This window comes from Hyperolius riggenbachi, chromosome 2 (assembly GCF_040937935.1).
Source record: "Hyperolius riggenbachi isolate aHypRig1 chromosome 2, aHypRig1.pri, whole genome shotgun sequence".
In the NCBI taxonomy this organism is placed as follows: Eukaryota; Metazoa; Chordata; class Amphibia; order Anura; family Hyperoliidae; genus Hyperolius; species Hyperolius riggenbachi.
In genome coordinates this window covers 309,725,661-309,746,914 of record NC_090647.1, presented here as the reverse complement: position 1 = coordinate 309,746,914, position 21,254 = coordinate 309,725,661, and the positions used below count along the sequence as shown (strand labels likewise).

The 21,254-nt window shown below is 42.0% G+C and overlaps 1 protein-coding gene across 2 annotated transcripts in view; it reads left to right on the top strand.

The window, feature by feature from the left end:
• Positions 1–21,254, top strand: part of MAP7D1 (MAP7 domain containing 1) — a 146,798-nt gene that overhangs the window by 103,765 nt on the left and 21,779 nt on the right. For both annotated transcript variants that reach the window (XM_068269069.1, XM_068269068.1), the window contains 7 exons: positions 4,341–4,463; positions 4,568–4,707; positions 6,580–6,713; positions 9,346–9,650; positions 12,526–12,754; positions 17,233–17,425; positions 20,415–20,519. In XM_068269069.1, coding sequence (XP_068125170.1) covers positions 4,341–4,463; positions 4,568–4,707; positions 6,580–6,713; positions 9,346–9,650; positions 12,526–12,754; positions 17,233–17,425; positions 20,415–20,519 — 1,229 coding nt within the window. The remainder of the gene's footprint in view (positions 1–4,340; positions 4,464–4,567; positions 4,708–6,579; positions 6,714–9,345; positions 9,651–12,525; positions 12,755–17,232; positions 17,426–20,414; positions 20,520–21,254) is intronic.

Below are 21,254 nucleotides of genomic sequence, written 5' to 3'. Positions count from 1 at the left end.
TTTGAATTATAAGACTCCTTTTCTCTATCAGGACTCAAAAGGCAATTAAGCAAAGCAAACATGATATACTGTTTGTCTGTGACCATTTTACCTTCATAAAAATTACAAATAATACCAACTTGGTGATAAAGAGTGTGGATTGTAATGCAAGTCCATAAAAGTTTATGTTTAGATTGGCCATATTACTGGGAGTTGATGCTAGCCCACATTGCTGACCTATATGCCAATTTCCTGGCTGTCCTGACACTCCTACTTTTAATAATTAGAGTCCCTTAAAACAAGTGTTCAGATCTGTGATTCGGATTCAGCCTAGCAGTTGTGTGACTAAGACACTGCTGAAACCAGAAGCTCGGCATAGCATCCATATAGATAGCAATAGAACAGGGACGTAACAAGGGAGAAGCCCCTGCAACTCCATTGGGGGAGCGTATAGCTGTAAGGGGGGCTCAACCACTACTTCACTCACTCCAATATAGGGGTCCATCCTTAAAGTGAAACTTCAGCCTAAACAAACATACTGTCATTAAGTTACATTAGTTATGTTAATTAAAATAGATAGGTAATATAATCTCTTACCCACCCTGTTTTAAAAGAACAGGCAATGTTTGTGATTTCATGGGGGCAGCCATCTTTTCTTGGGGGAAGCCATTTTTTTTTGGGATGAAAGGAGGTGACAGGGAGCAGGAGACACCGTTCCAACTGTCCTGTGTCCTGATCACCCCTCCCAGCTGCGCGTGCTTGGCTTCAATCTCAACTTCATAATTTAAAAAACAAAAACAAATTTGCACCAAAACAGCAGAAGGAGAACAACAACAGAAATCCCTCTGCACAGCATCAGGGGAAAAATGCCTGGGCAGTTTTCCTCTGTGCAGCTAAAAATGAGGCTTGGGTAAAAAACAAAAAAAACAAAGTTCTGATGCTGTAAAACTGTTAAAGAATCACCAAGTGTTTCCTGAATGTAATAAACAAAGTACGACTTGTTGGTAGTGGGAGCTTATAAATATACCCCACAGTACATCCTAAAGTGTAATGCCCCATACCTGATCAGAAATGGATGACATTTCAAATCTAGGGCTTTTAATCGCTGTTTTGAGGTAGTTATAGTATGCCCAGTGACTTTGTAGTGCGTACATATAAGGGGCCCTTTTTCATTTTTTTTATCCTGTAATGGAGCTGTAAGAGTGAATTAGAAGTTTAATTGAATTTGCCATTAGTTGGAATAACATTTAGTAATTTATAGCTTTTGAAACCTTTACTGCCTGAAAATGTATCAGCTGTTGAAGTTTTAATCACTCTTTAGCCAGCTGGCCAAGGCACCCTATTTGAGTCAGGAAATGAGCAGAGAAACAGACTGGCATTACAACAAGCCAATAGTGTCTCTAACTACAGTATAGAGTGTAATGTACCTTCTTAAAACAGAAGGTATTTGCGATGATTCATCTTCAAGTGAGCAACTGTAGTTTCCAATTATGCATCACACCTGAATATGCAAATTATCTCTGTATGCTCCTGAAGCCAGGCTCACATCCAGAACTGCTGGTGTATAGAAAGACTATAGCATAAAGGTTTTACAAAGCCACATCAACTCAGGTAGCTCATGGTAACCCAGAACTACTAGGAAAGTATAGGGGGCTAAAAGAGATCCAAAAGCCTTCCTACTAAAAAGCGGAGTGTAATTTGCCTTTTTAAAACAGAAGGTATTTGCAATAACTCCGCTTTAAGTGAGCAACTGTGGTTCCTCATGATGACCGTATAAAGTCTTGGATACACCTAGGATTAGCTTCTTCTTGTCAAAGCAGACTAAAATTATACCTGCGAGGAGAAAACCTTATACTCCCTACCCCAAGTATTATTTCTCTTCATTAACTGGGATCTGTCTTCTCCCCAAACACGGCTTTATCTTCACTGGAAATATTCAGGCTTAAACCTCCAAGATGGCTGCTAAGTCCTGTCCCTTACAAACTCCAGTATCATTGGACAATAATGGGAGTTAGTGTGATTGACAAGGCAGATAATCATTTAGCAATGTGGTGCAAGAAGATGGTCGGGTGGGTGGTCTGGAAGACTTTCTATAAGGTATCTGAGGATGACATCAGCACAAAAGAATGCATTTCTTAAGGAGTTTCCTACCCCCCCCCCCCTCCCTAGTTACTTTTGACATTTTACCGTGAATGGGCTTAAACATGGCTCAGGATGTGAAAAAAGATTCTCAAAGTGCATTAGCCACAATTTAGTCTTTTTAAACATTAAAACCCTAGTGCTCACTTATGATCCTAGTGCTCACCATATGATCGCAAATCTGCATTAATTTGCAACGCACACATTTTGAGAACTGCACACCTGTGCTTTTTACATTAAATATATTGAAAAAGTACCTGGCTAGCTGGGCCCTGTTTTTCTCCTGTTGAGATTAGTGCATTCAGCCAACCAACCAACCATGTGGGTTTTTTTTTCTCTTGAAACACTTTCTGGTATCCCATCTTCACACACTAGAGGTACCTAGGAGGGACACCAGCTGATCATCTGCGATTTGTTGAGAGACTAACTCTTTGTGGTTTGCACTGCAGTGCAACAGAATTGTATATCCCTGACCTGGCTGGGTGTGCAATAAAGCAGTTAACCCTTCATACAACTTCTCCAGTGTAATGTAAAAGCCTAAACATCCCTCCTTGCAATAAGAAAACAATTTTCACTGCTCCATTATGTAACCCTTCTCTATAAAAACACACTGAGGAGGAGGTTGGAAGGGTTAAATAATTCATTATTGCACTAAGCAGGGAAAGAGATTTAAGATTCTGCTATGTTGCAGTGCTGGTCAAAGAAAGATAATCTCTCAGCAGCAGCAGGCAGCAAGGAACTACAGAACACAGCCAGTCAGGTACTTTCAATATATCTATTGCAAAAAGTACAGACGTGCAATGCACAAAACTTTGCCTATTGCTAATAAAAGCAAACTTACTATAACATGCAACAAATAAGGGAAGTTGAACAATTGTTTAAATTACAATATCTGATAATAACTAGGGGAATATTTGAATTTACCAAATTATGAACTTCTCCTTTAACTGTGGCAGGCTAGATAAATTGTGATAGAATTCCATGCAAGTAGTTTGCATTTCTTAATTCAGATCCGATAGCTTCTACTTGCTTGTATTGTTTACAACAATGTTTTGTAGGAAACAGAAAATTCATTTCTGGAACTGGCCTCAGAACAAGCTTGTTTATTTGTGCAGTTTAAATAGAGCTGCTGGTGTAAGCAGCAATGTCTAAAGAGCTCCGGATGAGTTTCAGTTTCTCAGGAATGCATGTAGCTGTAGCTATGGCCTCTCGGATATTTCCAGGGCGTAGAACAGAGGAGGAAGTTCCATCACTGTGTAACAGAGAGGTTTCTGCTGTGTCTCTTCTCTTTTGTAAACACTCTGGAGAACCAACCCATGACTCAACAGCTTAATTGTCTTATATAACCTTCTGCAAAACAGAAAAATCTGAAATTTTCATGCGTGTGCATTAGAGACAGTTTATAGCTGGATACGGATAAAATAGACAAGTCCCTCCCCCCCACCTAGTATATCCCAGTGATTTCCTTCCACGGTTTGTTGGTGGCATCAGAATGTTTATAGCAGTGTCAAGTGGTCTATAGGCAGTCTGTCCTGACAGTCAACCAGTGTCTGTGGGCACCTCTAAATTAGAATGAGCTAAAGAGAAATAACTAGAAGTCTAGCAGGCAATGCTTTCTACTTTAACACTTTTTTCTGCAAAAATAACTGGCACAGTTTATTAACCAATAGCTTTTATTAACCTACATACAACTTTTTTTCATGAGGGTTTTGAACTTGTTCTGATTATCATATTGCTTAAAAGAAGAGTGGACAGGGAGAACTAAGCAATAGGACTTTACATAGAGCTCTTGTGTTTCATTACGGATAAGCTGACCTCTGGGCACCAGGCTGACCCAGTGCACTGATCAGCATCAATGAAATATTAAATGTACAAGTGGCGAGAGCTCTCCCCCCTTTGTGTCACTCCCTTCTTCTTCCTGTCGTGATGTTACTGCTTGCTCAAAGCGCTAAAATACCATGACAAATTTATTTGGCAAGTGTTAGAATTTACATTCCTACCTCTTGTCAGTGGGAACAATAGTTCTTTCTTCTGCCCCATAGCCACATCTCTAGCCCTCTTGCTTCAGTTTTTGATTGTCTTCTTTTAAATGTGGTGAGAGAGATACAAGTTACAAACTCTCATGTGAACTCTGCCTCTCTTTTTTTTTTTTTTGTTTTTTTGTTTTTTGTGCGTTTCTTTCCACCTGTGTAACCTATTTTTTCTTCCATGCTGATTGGCAGACAGGAGCTTGCAGCTCAGCCCGTGGGAGAGCAGTATTGTAGATCGGCTGATGACACCTACCCTGTCCTTCTTAGCAAGAAGTCGCAGTGCAGCAAATCTTCCAGGAAACAGCCGAGATCTGAGTAAGCTATGGAGATTTTGAGTGGGTTTTGCATCCTATCGTTTGTTACTTTTTATTGTAAATCTTTGTGCCATACTTAAAAAACAAATCTCACAAACTTGACAGGTTCTCTAGTTTGTCCTCGATCCGCTTCTGCAAGCCCCTTAACGTCTTGTAATGGTCACAAACACCGATGCTCAGACCGCCGCAGGACCACAGCCAGCAGCCCCGACATAACACCACGGAAAAGGAGTGATTCATCTCCGGTGAGTGATGCTGTATCAGTATAAAGCCCAAACACTGCTTATGGTGTTGCCATTGATAAATCAACACGAAGGTTGAGTATAGACTGCATTATTAAGCATGCAGAATAAAGTTTTTTTCCTAACTACTTTTGTCTGGAAGATACAGCCATAAGTGATGTGTGTTATAGGCTGCCTGATTCTTCTGGTTTCCTATGTCAGCCAGCACTATTCTGTGATATCTTGGCGCCTCCTAGTCCTTAAAGTGAACCTCCAAACTAAAAAGCTACTCGGCAGCACTAAAAAGGCTTGGTGTTTCTTTAACAGTTTCACAGCATCAGAACTTTGTTTTTCTTACCCCAGCCTCATTTTTAGCTGCACAGAAGAAAACTGCCCAGGCATTTTTCCGCTGATGCTGTGCAAAGCATAATGGGATTTCTGAAGTTGTTCTCGTTCTGCTGTTATGGTGCAATTTTTTATTTTATTTTGAATTTGAGATTTGTAGCCGCACGCAGCTGGGAGGGGTGATCAGGACACAGGACAGTTGGAACTGTGTCTCATGCTCCTTGTCACCTCCTTTCAAACAAAAAGATGGCTGCCCCATAACAAAGATGGCTGCTTCCATGAAATCAGAAACATTTGCATGTTCTTTTAAAACTGGGTTGGTAACAGATTATATTACCTATCTATTTTATTAACATAACTAATGTAACTTAATGACAGTATATTTGTTTAGGCTGAAGTTCCTCTTTAATTTTCTTATTGTACAATTCGGTGGAGGTTGAGAAACCCTTGTAGGCCACAACATCTGTGCAAGCCTGGGACTCATTTGCAAAGGGACGTATTCCTAAGATTCTAAAGAAGACATTTTAATCTCCACAATCAGAAAAATGAAATATACCTGTTGGGTGAAATGAACATTTAAAGGCCTCCATCCCATCGTATTGGAAAATCTGTAATTCTAAATTGGGCTCAGAGGAGAACTGTCTTCAGCCAAGCCCTTTCTGTACTGCTCTGCTGTTCCTGCTTGTTATAAATTGGTGTCTGTACTATGAATGGGTCCTTTTAGGAGAATTCCAGCTAAAGAACTAGAGAAATTAATGGAGAAAAACATAGGCGATTGATCAGGAGAGAAATTTGTAATTCTCCGATTTAGCTATTCACATTAACACTTACAGAAGAAGTGATATATGAACATGTGATGGCTTACCAATCAAAGAAGTACCGATTGATCATGTGCTTTTCTATTAATCGCTACTTGGTACGTGTGACTACAGGATACAATCCTGTAAAACTCTGACTACAATGAAACAGTGTAACCAGTACACAGAGGACTTGGATATAAATGCCTGGTCTAATGACTCTCCACACAAATCTACATTTTGAAGCATTGTTCTATTGAGGCATTGTTAGGCTGGTCCTCATAAATGATCCTGCAAAACTCACCTGGGGTGATTAATAACTGTGCCGCAAAAACTTTTTTCTTGGATGTATTTATATGACTGCAATCATGTGACTGTTAGTTCACTAGTCTTACAGCAGCATTGCTGTAGTCTGCTGCGACTGAGGTAATGGATGCAAATGTTTGCGGTACTTTTCCGTTAACCGGGCGCATCCACTAAGTGGCGATAAAACTCCACCAGAATTACATCTTTCCCTACTTTCCATGGCGGCCTGGAGGGGGAATGGTAATTAATGCCACCTAGTGGATGCGCTCGGCTAACGGAAAAGTACTATGTTTGCTACCTAATTGATAACAGCCAGGCCTGTTTTGCGGAATCTTTTATGATTGCCAGTGAATGCATTAGTAAATCAGGCCTATGTAATTGTTAGGACTGTACTGTTGAAAACAGCTGTTATCCAAAGCTCACCATATCATCTTGCTATTTATCTCAGAAAAAGAAAGAAAAGAAGGAAAAAGACAGAGAAAATGAACGTGAGAGAAGCGCTCTTACTAGAGAACGCATCATGAAGAAAAGACAGTCTCTACCTGCTACAAAGAGCCGTGCATCCCCCACGCTTGACTCAAGGTCAGTATAACAGTGGAGAAAAAGAGCTGCTGTGGTGGGGGCACTACATGGAGCTTGAGGGGAATTAGAAAAATTAGGTAAGCACTGAGTGAGTCAGATGATACTTAAAATCCACACCCCTCCATTGTTGTAATTACTCCAACCTGCTGCACAGCCTGGTGGTTTTTGTGGTGGCCCCTCCTTCTATGTATCACTTATCATTCTGCACACGTGCTCTTATGAGGAAACTTGCACTTATGCCAATTCTGAAAAAAAAACTCCTCTTATGTCATTGACTTTTGCTAGTCAAGCGCAGTGACAGGGAACATGGCTTTAAGTCATTGACCATGGCCTCACCCAGTGGCTACCTGGGTTTTGGGTTTGAGTTTTTTGTTTGTTGTTTTTTCTTTTGTAGTTTTGTTTTGGTTTTTTTTTTCAGTTCTCTTAGGCAGGGGCCACACTTGAACTAGTCCATTCATTAACATAAGTTCTCAGTTGAAATGCATTTTTCTGTGCAGAAAATGTGCACAAAAACAAGCAAGTGTGGTCCCTACCTAAAGGTTTGATAGGAAACGCCTGCAATTTTTACAATGTGCAGATGATTGATTTATTTGGCGGATACAGATAGGTCAAAACAGACTGTATTTCATACTGTACATATGAATCTTAGTACAGACTAGCTTTAGACTCTAAGAATAATATTAAAAAGGGAGGTCTTGCCTTTCTCATTTTAGATATTATTTAGCGGCCCAATTCTGTTTAATCCAGAGGTGGATTGATGGATATACAGGCGCATCGATGATTATTCTTAAGATTTAGGGACGTTGAAACTCCTTATGAAGCACTAGCAAAACATGGATAGAGTTCCTAATGAGGAAGGTGTAGAACTTATTAATCTTAATAGTGAATAAAATAAAAGTATTTATGGAAGCCATGAATGCATGTTACTTTCCAAATGCTCCTCTGTGGTTTAACCAAAATCTTCCCAAATTTCATAAGCTGGAAGATGGACATTTCTAGGCTAGACATGGTGTTACACCAATCTTAAACCAGTTTTTCAGTGGTAGTACCTTCTAAGTATTTTGAATCAATCATTTAGGGGCAGATTTGAGTTACTTTGAGGATCCCTTTTCCAATACTTCCAACTTAGATGAGCGAGTACAACATGGGTTGACGGAAGTGAAATTAAAGGAAACGTGAGGTGAGTGATATAAGGGCTGCCACATTTATTGCCTTTTAAATAATTCATATTGCCTGGCTGTCCACCTAATCCTGTGTCCTTACTACCTTTAGCCATAGACCATGAACAAGCATGGAGATCAGATGTGCTGACTCAAGTCTGCCTGGATTATGGTTTCGGGATTGTGACTCAGACACTACTGATGCCAGAAGATGAACAGGACTGCCAGGCAGCTTGTACTATTTAAAAGTAAATAAATATGGCCGCCTCCATGTCATTCTAACATCAGGTTCAATTTAAAACACTTCTGCTAAATAAGCATCAGTCCAAACGGATATTATAACTTTCTGATAACCCACTCCTATGAGCTAGATATTGGAGGCCCAGGGACAAGATAGTCTTTGGATAGCTGATCCTCTTTTGGAGGAGAATTTGAGAGTCACCGATATGTACTTTAGTCAATGGGAACCTTAAAAAAAAATACTTAGGGAAGGTTCTGGTTACTATATAGAGCCTTCTCTCGCCTCTCCCGGTGCCCATTCCAACGCTGTCTCCCCCATAGCAGTATTTGACTAAATTAGTCAAATACTGCTCTCTTTGCCACCGAAGGGAGACTTCAAAAGTCTTTGGGAGCCTGAATGCTTCCGAAGATGGGCCGCTCCCATACTGCGCATGCGCAAGCGCCCTCTCTCGCACACTCGCTAGTGCGCAGTATGTAGCCGCCTGTCTTCGGGAGGACTCCCCCGCGGTGGGGGATTCAAGCCGGGGAGTTGCTGCTGCAACGATGGCACTGGGAGAGGAGAAGGAAGGCTCATTAGGACCCAGAGTATTCCCTGTCCTTATGTAAGCATCTGGTTTCTTTTTTTTTTTTGTTTGTTTAAAGAGAAGCCGTAACTAGGAATTGAACTTCATCCCAATCAGTAGCTGATAACCCTTTTCCCATGGGAAATCTATTCCTTTTCTCAAACAGATCATCAGGGGGCTCTGTATGGCTGATTTTGTGGTGAAACCCCTCCCACAGTGTGATGTCAGCACCTCACAGCTCTGAGGTCCTGACATCACACTGTGGAAGCCTTGTTGCATTGTGGGAAATAACAGCTGTTCCCAACTGCCAAAAAAGCAAGCAGCATCTCCTTCCAGTGAAATCGCCTGCCAGCAGTAAAAATGTCACCATGTGATGGTCAGAATGTAAATCAGGGAGAGGAAAGATTTTACAATGAGAAAACACTGAATGCATCATTTATACATAATTATTTAAAAAATTTCAGAACTTTTTTATTACATTATTTTCAGTGGAATTCCTCTTTAAAGACTCCCATTAGCTTTAAGGTATGAGGTGGGTGAAATGACATAGCAAACATGTTTTGTTTTTTTAATGCTTAATTGTTTATTGCCCAGAATTGCTAATGAAATATCTTAAAACAAGCCTGTAATATTTAGCCTGTAATATTTTTCTATTCCTTTTGGTAATAGCTTGAAGTCTAAAAACCGCCCGTCCTCCCCTTCCACACCTGTTCGGCGTCCAGCCTCACCTTGCCCAGGTCCTTCAGCACCACTTACACCTAAGGCGACTTCCCCGAAGACTGTACAGGGAACACCCAAATCGAAAACCAAGACAGAGAGGCCGAAAGAAGAGAAACCCTCTGGTAAACTCAAAGAGAAGAAAGTGGAACAGAAGACTGATAAGGAGAGGCAAGCATCCCCTGCACCTCAGCTGGAGGAAGCAAAGATACAGGAAACACTAGAAAGCACCACTAACAGTAATGCACCCACTACAGGTGTGTATAACGCATACTGAATTACCAAATTCCACGCTGCATACTGTTTGTATTAAATTTGCACGCAATCCATAATTATTAGCATTTTACTGATCATCTTTATAACCTTGTTTTAGCAATAACGTTTGCTGTGAAGTACAAGAGAGGAAAATGTTAAAGTTCAGATCTGTATAAATGGGTTGTGTTGCGTTTGAAGAAATACTTTGCACATTAAAGGGGCAGTACAGCTAAATGCAGGCTACTCGGATTTCCTTAGTAGCATGTTCTATTAGGAAGAGCAACACTTATTAGATACTGCTGCTGTTTAAAACGTTGTCTGGATAGGATTTATAGCTCACATACAGACCCTGGCGTCACCAAGACAATGAAAGCGACGTACTTTGTGTTCAGTTACTGTGAAAACAGTTAGCTCTCTCTCTCCTGTCGGACCACTCAAAGCCCAGTCCTCCTAATACTGTGAAAGGTGTTGGGCAAATACAGGGAGTGCAGAATTATTAGGCAAATGAGTATTTTGACCACATCATCCTCTTTATGCATGTTGTCTTACTCCAAGCTATATAGGCTCAAAAGCCTACTACCAATTAAGCATATTAGGTGATGTGCATCTCTGTAATGAGAAGGGGTGTGGTCTAATGACATCAACACCCTATATCAGGTGTGCATAATCATTAGGCAACTTCCTTTCCTTTGGCAAAATGGGTCAAAAGAAGGACTTGACAGGCTCAGAAAAGTAAAAAATAGTGAGATATCTTGCAGAGGGATGCAGCAATCTTAAAATTGCAAAGCTTCTGAAGCGTGATCATCGAACAATCAAGCGTTTCATTCAAAATAGTCAACAGGGTCGCAAAAAGCGTGGGGAAGAACCAAGGCGCAAAATAACTGCCCATGAACTGAGAAAAGTCAAGCGTGCAGCTGCCAAGATGCCACTTGCCACCAGTTTGGCCATATTTCAGAGCTGCAACATCACTGGAGTGCCCAAAAGCACAAGGTGTGCAATACTCAGAGACATGGCCAAGGTAAGAAAGGCTGAAAGACGACCACCACTGAACAAGACACACAAGCTGAAACGTCAAGACTGGGCCAAGAAATATCTCAAGACTGATTTTTGTAAGGTTTTATGGACTGATGAAATGAGAGTGAGTCTTGATGGGCCAGATGGATGGGCCCGTGGCTGGATTGGTAAAGGGCAGAGAGCTCCAGTCCGACTCAGACACCAGCAAGGTGGAGGTGGAGTACTGGTTTGGGCTGGTATCATCAAAGATGAGCTTGTGGGGCCTTTTCGGGTTGAGGATGGAGTCAAGCTCAACTCCCAGTCCTACTGCCAGTTTCTGGAAGACACCTTCTTCAAGCAGTGGTACAGGAAGAAGTCTGCATCCTTCAAGAAAAACATGATTTTCATGCAGGACAATGCTCCATCACACGCGTCCAAGTACTCCACAGCGTGGCTGGCAAGAAAGGGTATAAAAGAAGAAAAACGAATGACATGGCCTCCTTGTTCACCTGATCTGAACCCCATTGAGAACCTGTGGTCCGTCATAAAATGTGAGATTTACAAGGAGGGAAAACAGTACACCTCTCTGAACAGTGTCTGGGAGGCTGTGGTTGCTGCTACACGCAATGTTGATGGTGAACAGATCAAAACACTGACAGAATCCATGGATGGCAGGCTTTTGAGTGAGTGTCCTTGCAAAGAAAGGTGGCTATATTGGTCACTGATTTGTTTTTGTTTTGTTTTTGAATGTCAGAAATGTATATTTGTGAATGTTGAGATGTTATATTGGTTTCACTGGTAAAAATAAATAATTGAAATGGGTATATATTTGTTTTTTGTTAAGTTGCCTAATAATTATGCACAGTAATAGTCCCCTGCACACACAGATATCCCCCTAAAATAGCTAAAACTAAAAACAAACTAAAAACTACTTTCGAAAATATTCAGCTTTGATATTAATGAGTTTTTTTGGGTTCATTGAGAACATGGTTGTTGTTCAATAATACAATTATTCCTCAAAAATACAACTTGCCTAATAATTCTGCACTCCCTGTAAACATGCAGCCTGTTTATTTACCTAAGACAATCCAAAGCACAGTACTTTCTGCTGAATGAACTTGCATTAGGAGGGCGGGCTTTAGCTTACGGAGAGGAGAAAGATCTATTGGCCTAACTGAACACAGACTACGTCCTTCTCTTGCCTTATTAGTGACGCCAGGATCTGTATTTGAGCTATAAATTATCCTGTTTAAATGACCTTTGTAAACACAGCACTATCTAATATGTGTTGCTGTTCCTAATAGAAACTTGCTACTAAGGAAATCACAAATGCCTAAATTTCAATGTAGTGCCCCTTTATCATTGTGCAATAGTAGAAATAACCACCTGGCACTGCCTTTATATTCCCAAATGGCAATTTTGTATCACCGTTTGAATACATAGACTCCTTCCAGCACTAGTGTTCAAACATAAGCATGGGCATGCCAGGTCAATATGAGGAGTCAGATGGTAAGTGCAGAGCACATCAGCGAGCATCAGGGCCTTTTTGTGCTGATGGGCTCTTCTTCCAAGGCTGTGTCGCTGAATTGCCACATTTCCAGGTATTTAAACCCCGTACTGTGTGCTTGCAGATGCGTGCATGCATCCGCGCCACATAACACCGCCTCTGATTTAGATGTTGTGTGTTCCATCCACAACTGGATGAAAGCGAGGGCTGGAATGCAAGCAGTTCCAATCTACACAGCATTCCTGGTAGCTCAGCTGCTGGGGCTAACACAACAGTGGCTGGATGGATACAAAGTATCTAAAGTACATCCCCGCACATTAAAGTTGTGTGATAATATGACATTCTGTTATATTTAATGTTTTTTGTATGATTTTTAGGGTCTGTTTCTTCCAACGTGCCTTCCCCTGCGCAACCCCCTGCACAGCCCCCTGCACCTGTCTCTTCTGCAGTAAGCACTCCATCCCCTGCTCCCTCTCCAAGCAAGCCCATGGCTGGCACAACAGACAAGGAAGAAGCTGCTCGTCTACTGGCAGAGAAGAGGCGGCAAGCCAGAGAACAGAGGGAGAGAGAGGAGCAGGAGAGGAGGGAAAGAGAGGAGCAACAGAGGTGAGTGTTCATGAGACATCAGTGACTGATGGTTAAAGTGTACCCCATGTGACATACAAGCCATGGAAAGATAAACCTGCAACCTATAGTGTGAGTAATAAAGTGTGTGTGTGTGTATTCCAGCCTTAGCCCGACTGTGCTGACCGAAGAAAACAGATTAGATCATAAAACAGAGATAACACAGCCACTGTGCAATTAGGAAAAGCTGCAGTAAACCAGAGCACATTAGAACAGACAAAGGAACTTATAGGATAGAAGAACTACGGCTGAAAATTTTGTTACAGAGTCTCTTTAAAGGGCAACTGAGGCAAGAGGGACATGGAAGCTACCATAATTATTTCCTTTTAAGCAATACCAGTTGCCTCGCTATCCTGCTGATGCTCTGCCTCTAATACTTTCAGCCATAGACCCTGAACAAGCATGCAGCAGATCAGGTGTTTCTGACATTATTGTCAGATCTTAAATATTAGCTGCATGCTTGTTTCTGGCATTATTCAGACACTACTGCATCCTAATAGACCAGCAGGGCTGCCAGGCAACCAGTATTGTATAAAAGGAAATAAATATGGCAGCCTCCATATATTTCTCACCTCAGTTGTCCTTTAAAGGAAAAGAAATATTAGGCCTCTTTCACAGTAGGATGTTGCGTTTTGATGCAGCGTTAAAGTCGCAAATTAGACAAGACAAGACAAATAACATTTATATTGCGCTTTTCTCCTTGCGGACTCAAAGCGCCAAATTACAACGCAACGCCCCTAAAAATTCGCAACGCAACTTAATTCCCCGTTATGGTCGCATACAGTAGAGCATATAGGCAATGAAAAGTCATTACTGAGAATGTGCAAACAGTCCAACGCAGCTAATAACGTGTATAACGCACAGCCTGCAGCACTTTTTAATGATGCAACACGTTACACACAAACGCAACGTGTGCACTGTGAATGTTGCACAGACTTAGCATTGCTGTGCGCTAGCCTGCATTGAAACATTTTCTAACGTGCGACTAACGTCGCACTGTGAAAGAGGCCTAAATGTAAAATTCTTATAAAGACAGAAAAAAAAACCCTCATTCTTGCAATGAATATGTAAAATAAAAAAAGAAAGAAAATGACCATCAAAATGCACTGAATTTAAAAGTGTGTGTGTGTGTGTGTGTGTGTGTGTGTGTGTGTGTGTGTGTGTGTGTGTGTGTGTGTGTGTGTGTGTGTGTGTGTGTGTGTGTGTGTGTGTGTGTGTGATTATTACTTAATTATAACTTTGTATGGGAGCTATATAAATCATACAGAACATGAGTGAATGTTTGGGAGATGCTTAAATCTTCAAACCTAGATTTTTCAATATGGAACTGAATATAAAAAAATAGGGTTATTCATTAAAGAATATAGAGGCACTTCACTTTATGATTCAGATGCGCGCACACAATTTACTGTGGTTGCTTGAGACTGGGAGCACACTTGGCAGAATTGCATGTGGTTTTCAGGAGGGCACTTTGCATGCAGTTCTACAAAGTGTGCTCTTCAGCTGACATTTTACATACACACTGATCAGTGATAAGGCCCACACACACGTCGGATTTGCGCGAACGACGGGTCGTTTGAACGTTCCGTCGTTCGCACGTTTCCGCATGAAATCCGGCGTGTGTACAGACTATCGTTCGGGAGATAAGACTGGTTACCAGCGATCCGCCCGGCGGATCGTTGGTAACCAGTCTTATCTCCCGAACGATAGTCTGTACACACGCCGGATTTCATGCGGAAACGTGCGAACGACGGAACGTTCAAACGACCCGTTGTTCGCGCAAATCCGACGTGTGTATGGGCCTATAGTTTAGAGACACACTGATCAGCTGTTTGCTGAGTAGACTATTCTGTTTCTGAGGAGGAGGGATACTAAACAGGAAGTGTCTCGGTGCAGGAAATACAAACAGAATAACAATAGTGGTCAAGCAAGATGGATCCGGCGTGGTGGATCAATAATAATGAAGTTAGTGACATTGTGGGACAGCTGTACTAGTGTTTTAATTCCTGTGATGAAAATCTAGCATGTGCACATAGCATTAGTAAATCATGAGCGGCTAGTGTCTTTTGAAATACAATGCTTCTGTTACATTTACCACTTAAAGGACAGCCGTCATAAAAGTGCCCTTAATTATAGAAGTTGTGCCAAGAAACCTATAATGCCAGTTTTACATTAGAATCTTTTTTTTTTTTTTTTTTTTTTTTTTTACTTACTGTGTTGTTTATCATTTTCCTGATGTTATACTTACTGCTGTGAAAAAAATACATGTACAGTTGGAGCACAAAAAAGTGGTGTATATATTCACATGATGTACAGGTCATACTAGACATGCTGTCCCACAGTCCTGTCATATGGACTGGAATAAATCCAAAATGAACTTCTTGAATATCTCTAATTTAGAGTAGCACTTGAAAGGACTTTGAGTGGAATTTAAATATAGTTTTTCCTGATAAGCATGACTATTCACTGACTGTGCTACTTGCTCTATGAACTCATTAATTACAGTCTTTTCTATCTTTTAACTAGTGTCTCCTTAGACTTAAAGCGGAACTGTAAAGTCACTGTAAAGCAAACAGTTTCACTTACCTGGAACTTCCCCTAAGCCCCCAGCAGCTGTCCTGTCCCACGCCGGTCCTGCACGAGCCTCCGTTCTCCTGCGCCAGCCAGTTCCGTTACCGGCAACTGCACCTGCACGCCCCAGGCTACGCAAAGCTTTCTTCACGTTCCCGCCCGCTTTAGCGTCCTGCGCTATTAGCACAGGATGCTATTGCTAACATGAGTAATAGCCTACAAAACCGTCCTCCTCACTCCTTGCTCCTTCTTTGCTCCTTCTCACATAGAGGAGTCCTCTTATTCCTCTTTCGTGTCATACCACCAAAAGGGCGTAGCAACAGCCATAGCAGCCGGTATGGGGCCCTAGAGAAGAGGGAGCCTAGATGGTACTTGATGTGTTCACTATTAACTTTGCTTTGTTGCTCCACCCTCTGACTTTGTCTCACTGCTTGTGGACTATACCTAGTGTGCATTGCATAAGAATGTTAATTGCTCAATCAATTCCTAGAGTAGCAGCAGGTAGCATTGCTCAAGAGTGCATAGATATGGACCCATGAAAATTTTGCTATGGGGCCCCATTATGCCTAGCTACGCCACTGCACCACCATCTCCCATTACCTACAACTTTTGTTTTTTGTTCTCTGCAGTGAGGGCCTGCACACTGCAAGGTATTAGAATGTAACAGTGGAGTAAGGCTCGGTTCACATTAGCTTACGTTTCACTCCGATGAGCAGAACGCAACAGTGGAAGCAGTGCTTTCCCGATGGGAAAGTTCACATTGCTGCGTTCCGCTCGTCGGAGCTGATGTTCCCAACCTGCACGATCCTTCCGCTTCACGGAGCGGTGTGCTGCTCAATGTGAACCGAGCCTAAGAGATCTCTTTCCTGCACCTCACTGCAACTAATACAAATTGTATCTATTGCCAGCCTAGTGCTGTTGGGATAACCTTGTAAACACTGAACTGACTTCAGTCTCTGTCTCAGTATTTCCTAGTTGACAAGGTTTCACTCCTCTCCCAGCTCATTTGAAGCTCCTGTGTTTCAGCCCGCTTTTTTCTCCACATTTAGTATCAAAGAAGCTTCTTGTGCAGAGTATGTTCCAGAGGGCCCACAGGACTCGGGGGTCATGTGATGTGATATAAAAGGCTAACATTTTCTGTGCATGTAGCACCACTGTGCTCACCACCCAGTAAGAAAACAATTTATGGGCCTTTCGAATGCGAATTGCGAATTTGTATTCAAATTTTAACGCAAAAACGCATTCGCATCTGTTTGTAAGTATGTGAATTTAACCATGTCAGTGCCTGTGTGCTTTTACATTGATTTTAAGCGAAACCGTACGCGAATTCGCATGGAAAATTTGCATAACGAAAAAGCATGCAAATTTCCTATTAAATACATTACAGGCGAAACGCACACTAGCCTTGCTGTGTGCAAATTCTGATGGCTCTGCAAATTTTTTTTTTCTGCAGTTCAGTGCACAGAATTTCTGACAAGTGGAAACAGGCCCATTGATTTATATTGCTGATGCAAATCTGTCTGTATGCAGAAATCGCATGCAGATTCGCTCTAGTGGAAACGAGCCCTATCTGTTTATTTCAGTGGTAAAGCAGTTTTTACAGCAAAGCAGACTTGGCCACCAGGTCAGAGCGGTTGCTCTGGATGTTATCAAAGCAAGCTCTTGTTTTCCTGGTGGTGATGATGGTGGTGGTGCAGGTACCAAGTATTTTAATTTTGATAAATGCACTTTTATTGGTGTGGATATCCTTTAGGTAGCACTACAGGTACATATTAATCTCACCGTGCTCATCGTTTAATACGCATGCATTATGCCTGCCTCCATTGTGGCTTCTTCTGAGCATAGGGCTACTCTTATCATCATTAATGGTGGATTGCTGTTTTATACAGGAGAGAGCATGAGGAGCGTGCCCTAAGAGAGGCTGAGGAGAGGATGCAAAGGGAAGCTGAGGCACGCCGACTTGAGGAACAGAGAAAACAGGAGGAGGAGGAGCAACGACAGCTTCAGGAGGAGCAGAGGCAGAAAGAGGCAGAGGAAAAAGCCAAGGCTGAACAAGAAGAGATGGAAAGACTGCAGAAACAGGTAGAAAGCAAAAAAACGAGAGCCCAATACAGTGTAGTATGTTTTGGAAGGGGGGAGATTAAATGTAACGTAAGTATTATACTTACAAACCAGGGTTACCGCATAGGCAACCACTGAAGATGCAGGTGGGGAGATTAGACCTGTCCCCACTCAGGGTTAAGATGTCGCTCTCTGTCGATAGAAGAAAAAAGGAGGATGTATCACCCTTCCACCAAGGGTGGATAACTTATCGCTAGGAGTATGTGAATAAATTGTATTAACTATATCGACAGCATCGTGTCTCTTTGGAGTGGCTGGTCCACCACCGCCTCCTGAACGTTTTTAGGTGGTTTTAGCATATTTTACTCTTTTGGTGCCTCTGTACATCTCTACAAATGCAGAAACAGGTAGGCAATACTGATAATTTACAGTGGGGTAATTGTAAGAGCACCGCAAGTAAAGAATGGACGCAAAATAATAGTAATAGAATATATGTAATTTTATGGATATTCTATTATCCACTATTGTAGAATATTGGTAATTTTACTGATACTCTACTACCACCCACTGTACTGTAATTATCACTTAAACCCTCTACTAGTTAAACCTAACCACCCACCTGTTCCTAACGCTAACCAACCCCTTTCTATGCCTAACCCTAACCCTCTCCTATCTATACCTAACACTAATGCGGCAAAGATAGATGCCCATGTAAAACAATGCTAATAGTGGCTATAACACTAAATGTGTGTGCCGGAGTGGCCCGATAAAATAGTGTGCCGGACCACCCGCAGTAGAAACTGCGGCTAAATAGTGGGCAACGTAGTGCCTGCAATTTATAGCTTCGGTTCCTATAATGGTTTGCTCGGTGCCTGCTTTTTATCGTGCAGCTGATACACCCAAATTTACTGTTTTTAGCCTCTATTGGTTTTTTTTTTTACCATGTATGGACACTATTTGTTTGAGCACTGCAGATGGTGTTAAAATGCTGCCTTGCCATTAGTTTCTGCACTTTCTCAATACAGAATCGCTAGAAATGCAAAGCAGCATTGAACAACCTGCAACAACAGAGTATTGACACGGATGTCCTGCTGCCTGATCATATGACAGTTTACCATCCCAGTACTGTTGCTATTTACATCATACAAGGTCTTGTTCTAGAGTTAATGATACCCTGCTGCCCCCTAGTGGCCTGTAGTTGACTTCAGTTTTACACCAGAAGGTAATACAATCATTTCATGGGTTATTCATTATCACATCAACTCTCCTCCCCAAGATACCTACGGTATTATATAAAACACTGATGCGGTCGTACCAAGATACCATTGTTATTTTAACAAATGTGTGTGTTCACCATCTCTTGAACACATCTGGTAATATTTTCTGTAGTGCTGGTATTACATTTATTATTGCAGCTGTCCTATTTATATTAGAAGTATATGGAGGCTACCATATTTATTTTGTTTTAAATCGTTGCCTGGCAGCCCTGCTGATCTATATAGCTGCAGTAGTGTCTGAATCACACCAGAATCAAGCATACAGCTAATCTTGTCAGATCTGACAATGTCATAAATGCCTAATCTGCTGCATGTTTGTTTAGTCTCTACAGTTAAATGTATAATGCTGGGCATACACGGACCGGAGGGAGGCTTATCAATCGAGCCTGAGGGCTCAATTGATAATATCCGGCGTGTCCGTTACCCCGCCGGATCGATACTGCGCTCAATACCGGCGGGGAGAACAATGGCAAGAAACGAGCGGCTCATTAGCCGCTCCCGCGGGGACGAGCGGCAGTCGATCCGCGTGCACACGCGGTGACGCGCCGCCATTGAGCCGCTGGCTTGATACCGGCGCAAAAACGGTCTGTGTATGCCCAGCATTAGAGGTAGAGAATCAGCCGGATCGCCAGGCAACTGGCATTGCTTAGAAATAAATAAATATGGCAGCCTCTATAGACATCTCACTTCAGGTTCCTAAGAATACTGGGGTGCGGATTTATCAAGAACCATGGAAGCTGTACCTTTGCAATAGTGGGGAAAGCTGTCCAGGGCCATTTGTTAGAATCCTTGTTTATTTTTTGCAGCTGACATGCAGTTGTTAGTTCTGGGCAACTGGTTTGCATGTGCTTTTGCTCTCTTTGCACACAGGCTAAAGGTGGCCACACACCATACAATTTTTTTTAATATCTGTTTAATTTAAGAATTGCAATCAATTTCTCTGACTGATTGTAACATTTAAAAAATATGTACCACAATGTACCACACACCTATGTTAAATTTTTTCCTCAATTATGATAAAAAAATGTTCGGAAACTCAGAGAAAATTGCTAGGGTGTGTATATTAATACATTAACAATCCAACACACACCATACAATCTTTAGTAGAAATTGAAGAGAAATATCTGGCATTCCGGATCGATTTAAATAGAAAAAAACGGGAAATCAGATCGGATTTTTTAGTCAAATGGAAAAAAAAAGCTTTCAATTTTTTTTCGAGATACGATCGTTTTTATCGAATTACTGTAAAATCGGATCATCGAATTACTGTAAAATCGGATTGTATTGTGTGTGGCCACCTTTAGAATTGCATTACTGGACTTCCCTTTGCTGTTTCTCTTATTTAGACACATGGATGGAAAAATGTAGATAAAGTTTCAAAACACCAGCCAGACAATATGACTAAATCCAATGAGGTCAGTAACTCCACAGCAGGAAATTGTCCCAACACAAATGCCACATTTTCCTGTGTGTGCAGTAATTTTCTTCTGTATTTCTGTAACCTGGCAACTGAATATACAATTACATATGTGCCTAGTGTATAAATTAGACCGGCTTAACGGCAATATGGGTGGGGTCATGGCGCTTATCTTAACAAAAAGCTGTTTTCGGTAGCATTTCATTAATAGGGATATGATGCAATGAAACACTTTGTCAAGCTCATGAAATACTAGTTCCACCCCCCAAAAAAAGAGAAATCTTTATATGATGTTTATACTGGTGTCATTTTCTAGAGGGAGGAAGCTGAAGCTAAGGCTCGAGAAGAAGCAGAAAGGCAGAGGCTGGAGAGAGAGCAGCATTTCCAGAGGGAAGAGCAGGAACGCCTGGAACGCAAGAAGGTACTGACGTCTGTCCTGTGTCCACCACTACTGCTGTCCATGCCACACCTACCACTACTGCTGTCTATGCCACATCTACCAATACTGCTGTCCATGCTACACCTACCACTACTGCCGTCCATGCCACACCTACCACTACTGCTGTCCATGCCACACCTACCACTACTGCTGTCCATGCCACACCTACCACTACTGCTGTCCATGCCACACCTACCACTACTGCTGTCCATGCCACACCTACCACTACTGCTGTCCATGCCACACCTACCACTACTGCTGTCCATGCCACACCTACCACTACTGCTGTCCATGCCACACCTACCACTACTGCTGTCCATGCCACACCTACCACTACTGCTGTCCATGCCACACCTACCACTACTGCTGTCCATGCCACACCTACCACTACTGCTGTCCATGCCACACCTACCATTACTGCTGTCTATGCCACATCTACCACTACTGCTATCCATGCCACACCTAACATTACTGCTGTCCATGCCACACCTACCACTACTGCTGTCTATGCCACATCTACCAATACTGCTGTCCATGCTACACCTACCACTACTGCCGTCCATGCCACACCTACCACTACTGCCGTCCATGCCACACCTACCACTACTGCTGTCCATGCCACACCTACCACTACTGCTGTCCATGCCACACCTACCACTACTGCTGTCCATGCCACACCTACCACTACTGCTGTCCATGCCACACCTACCACTACTG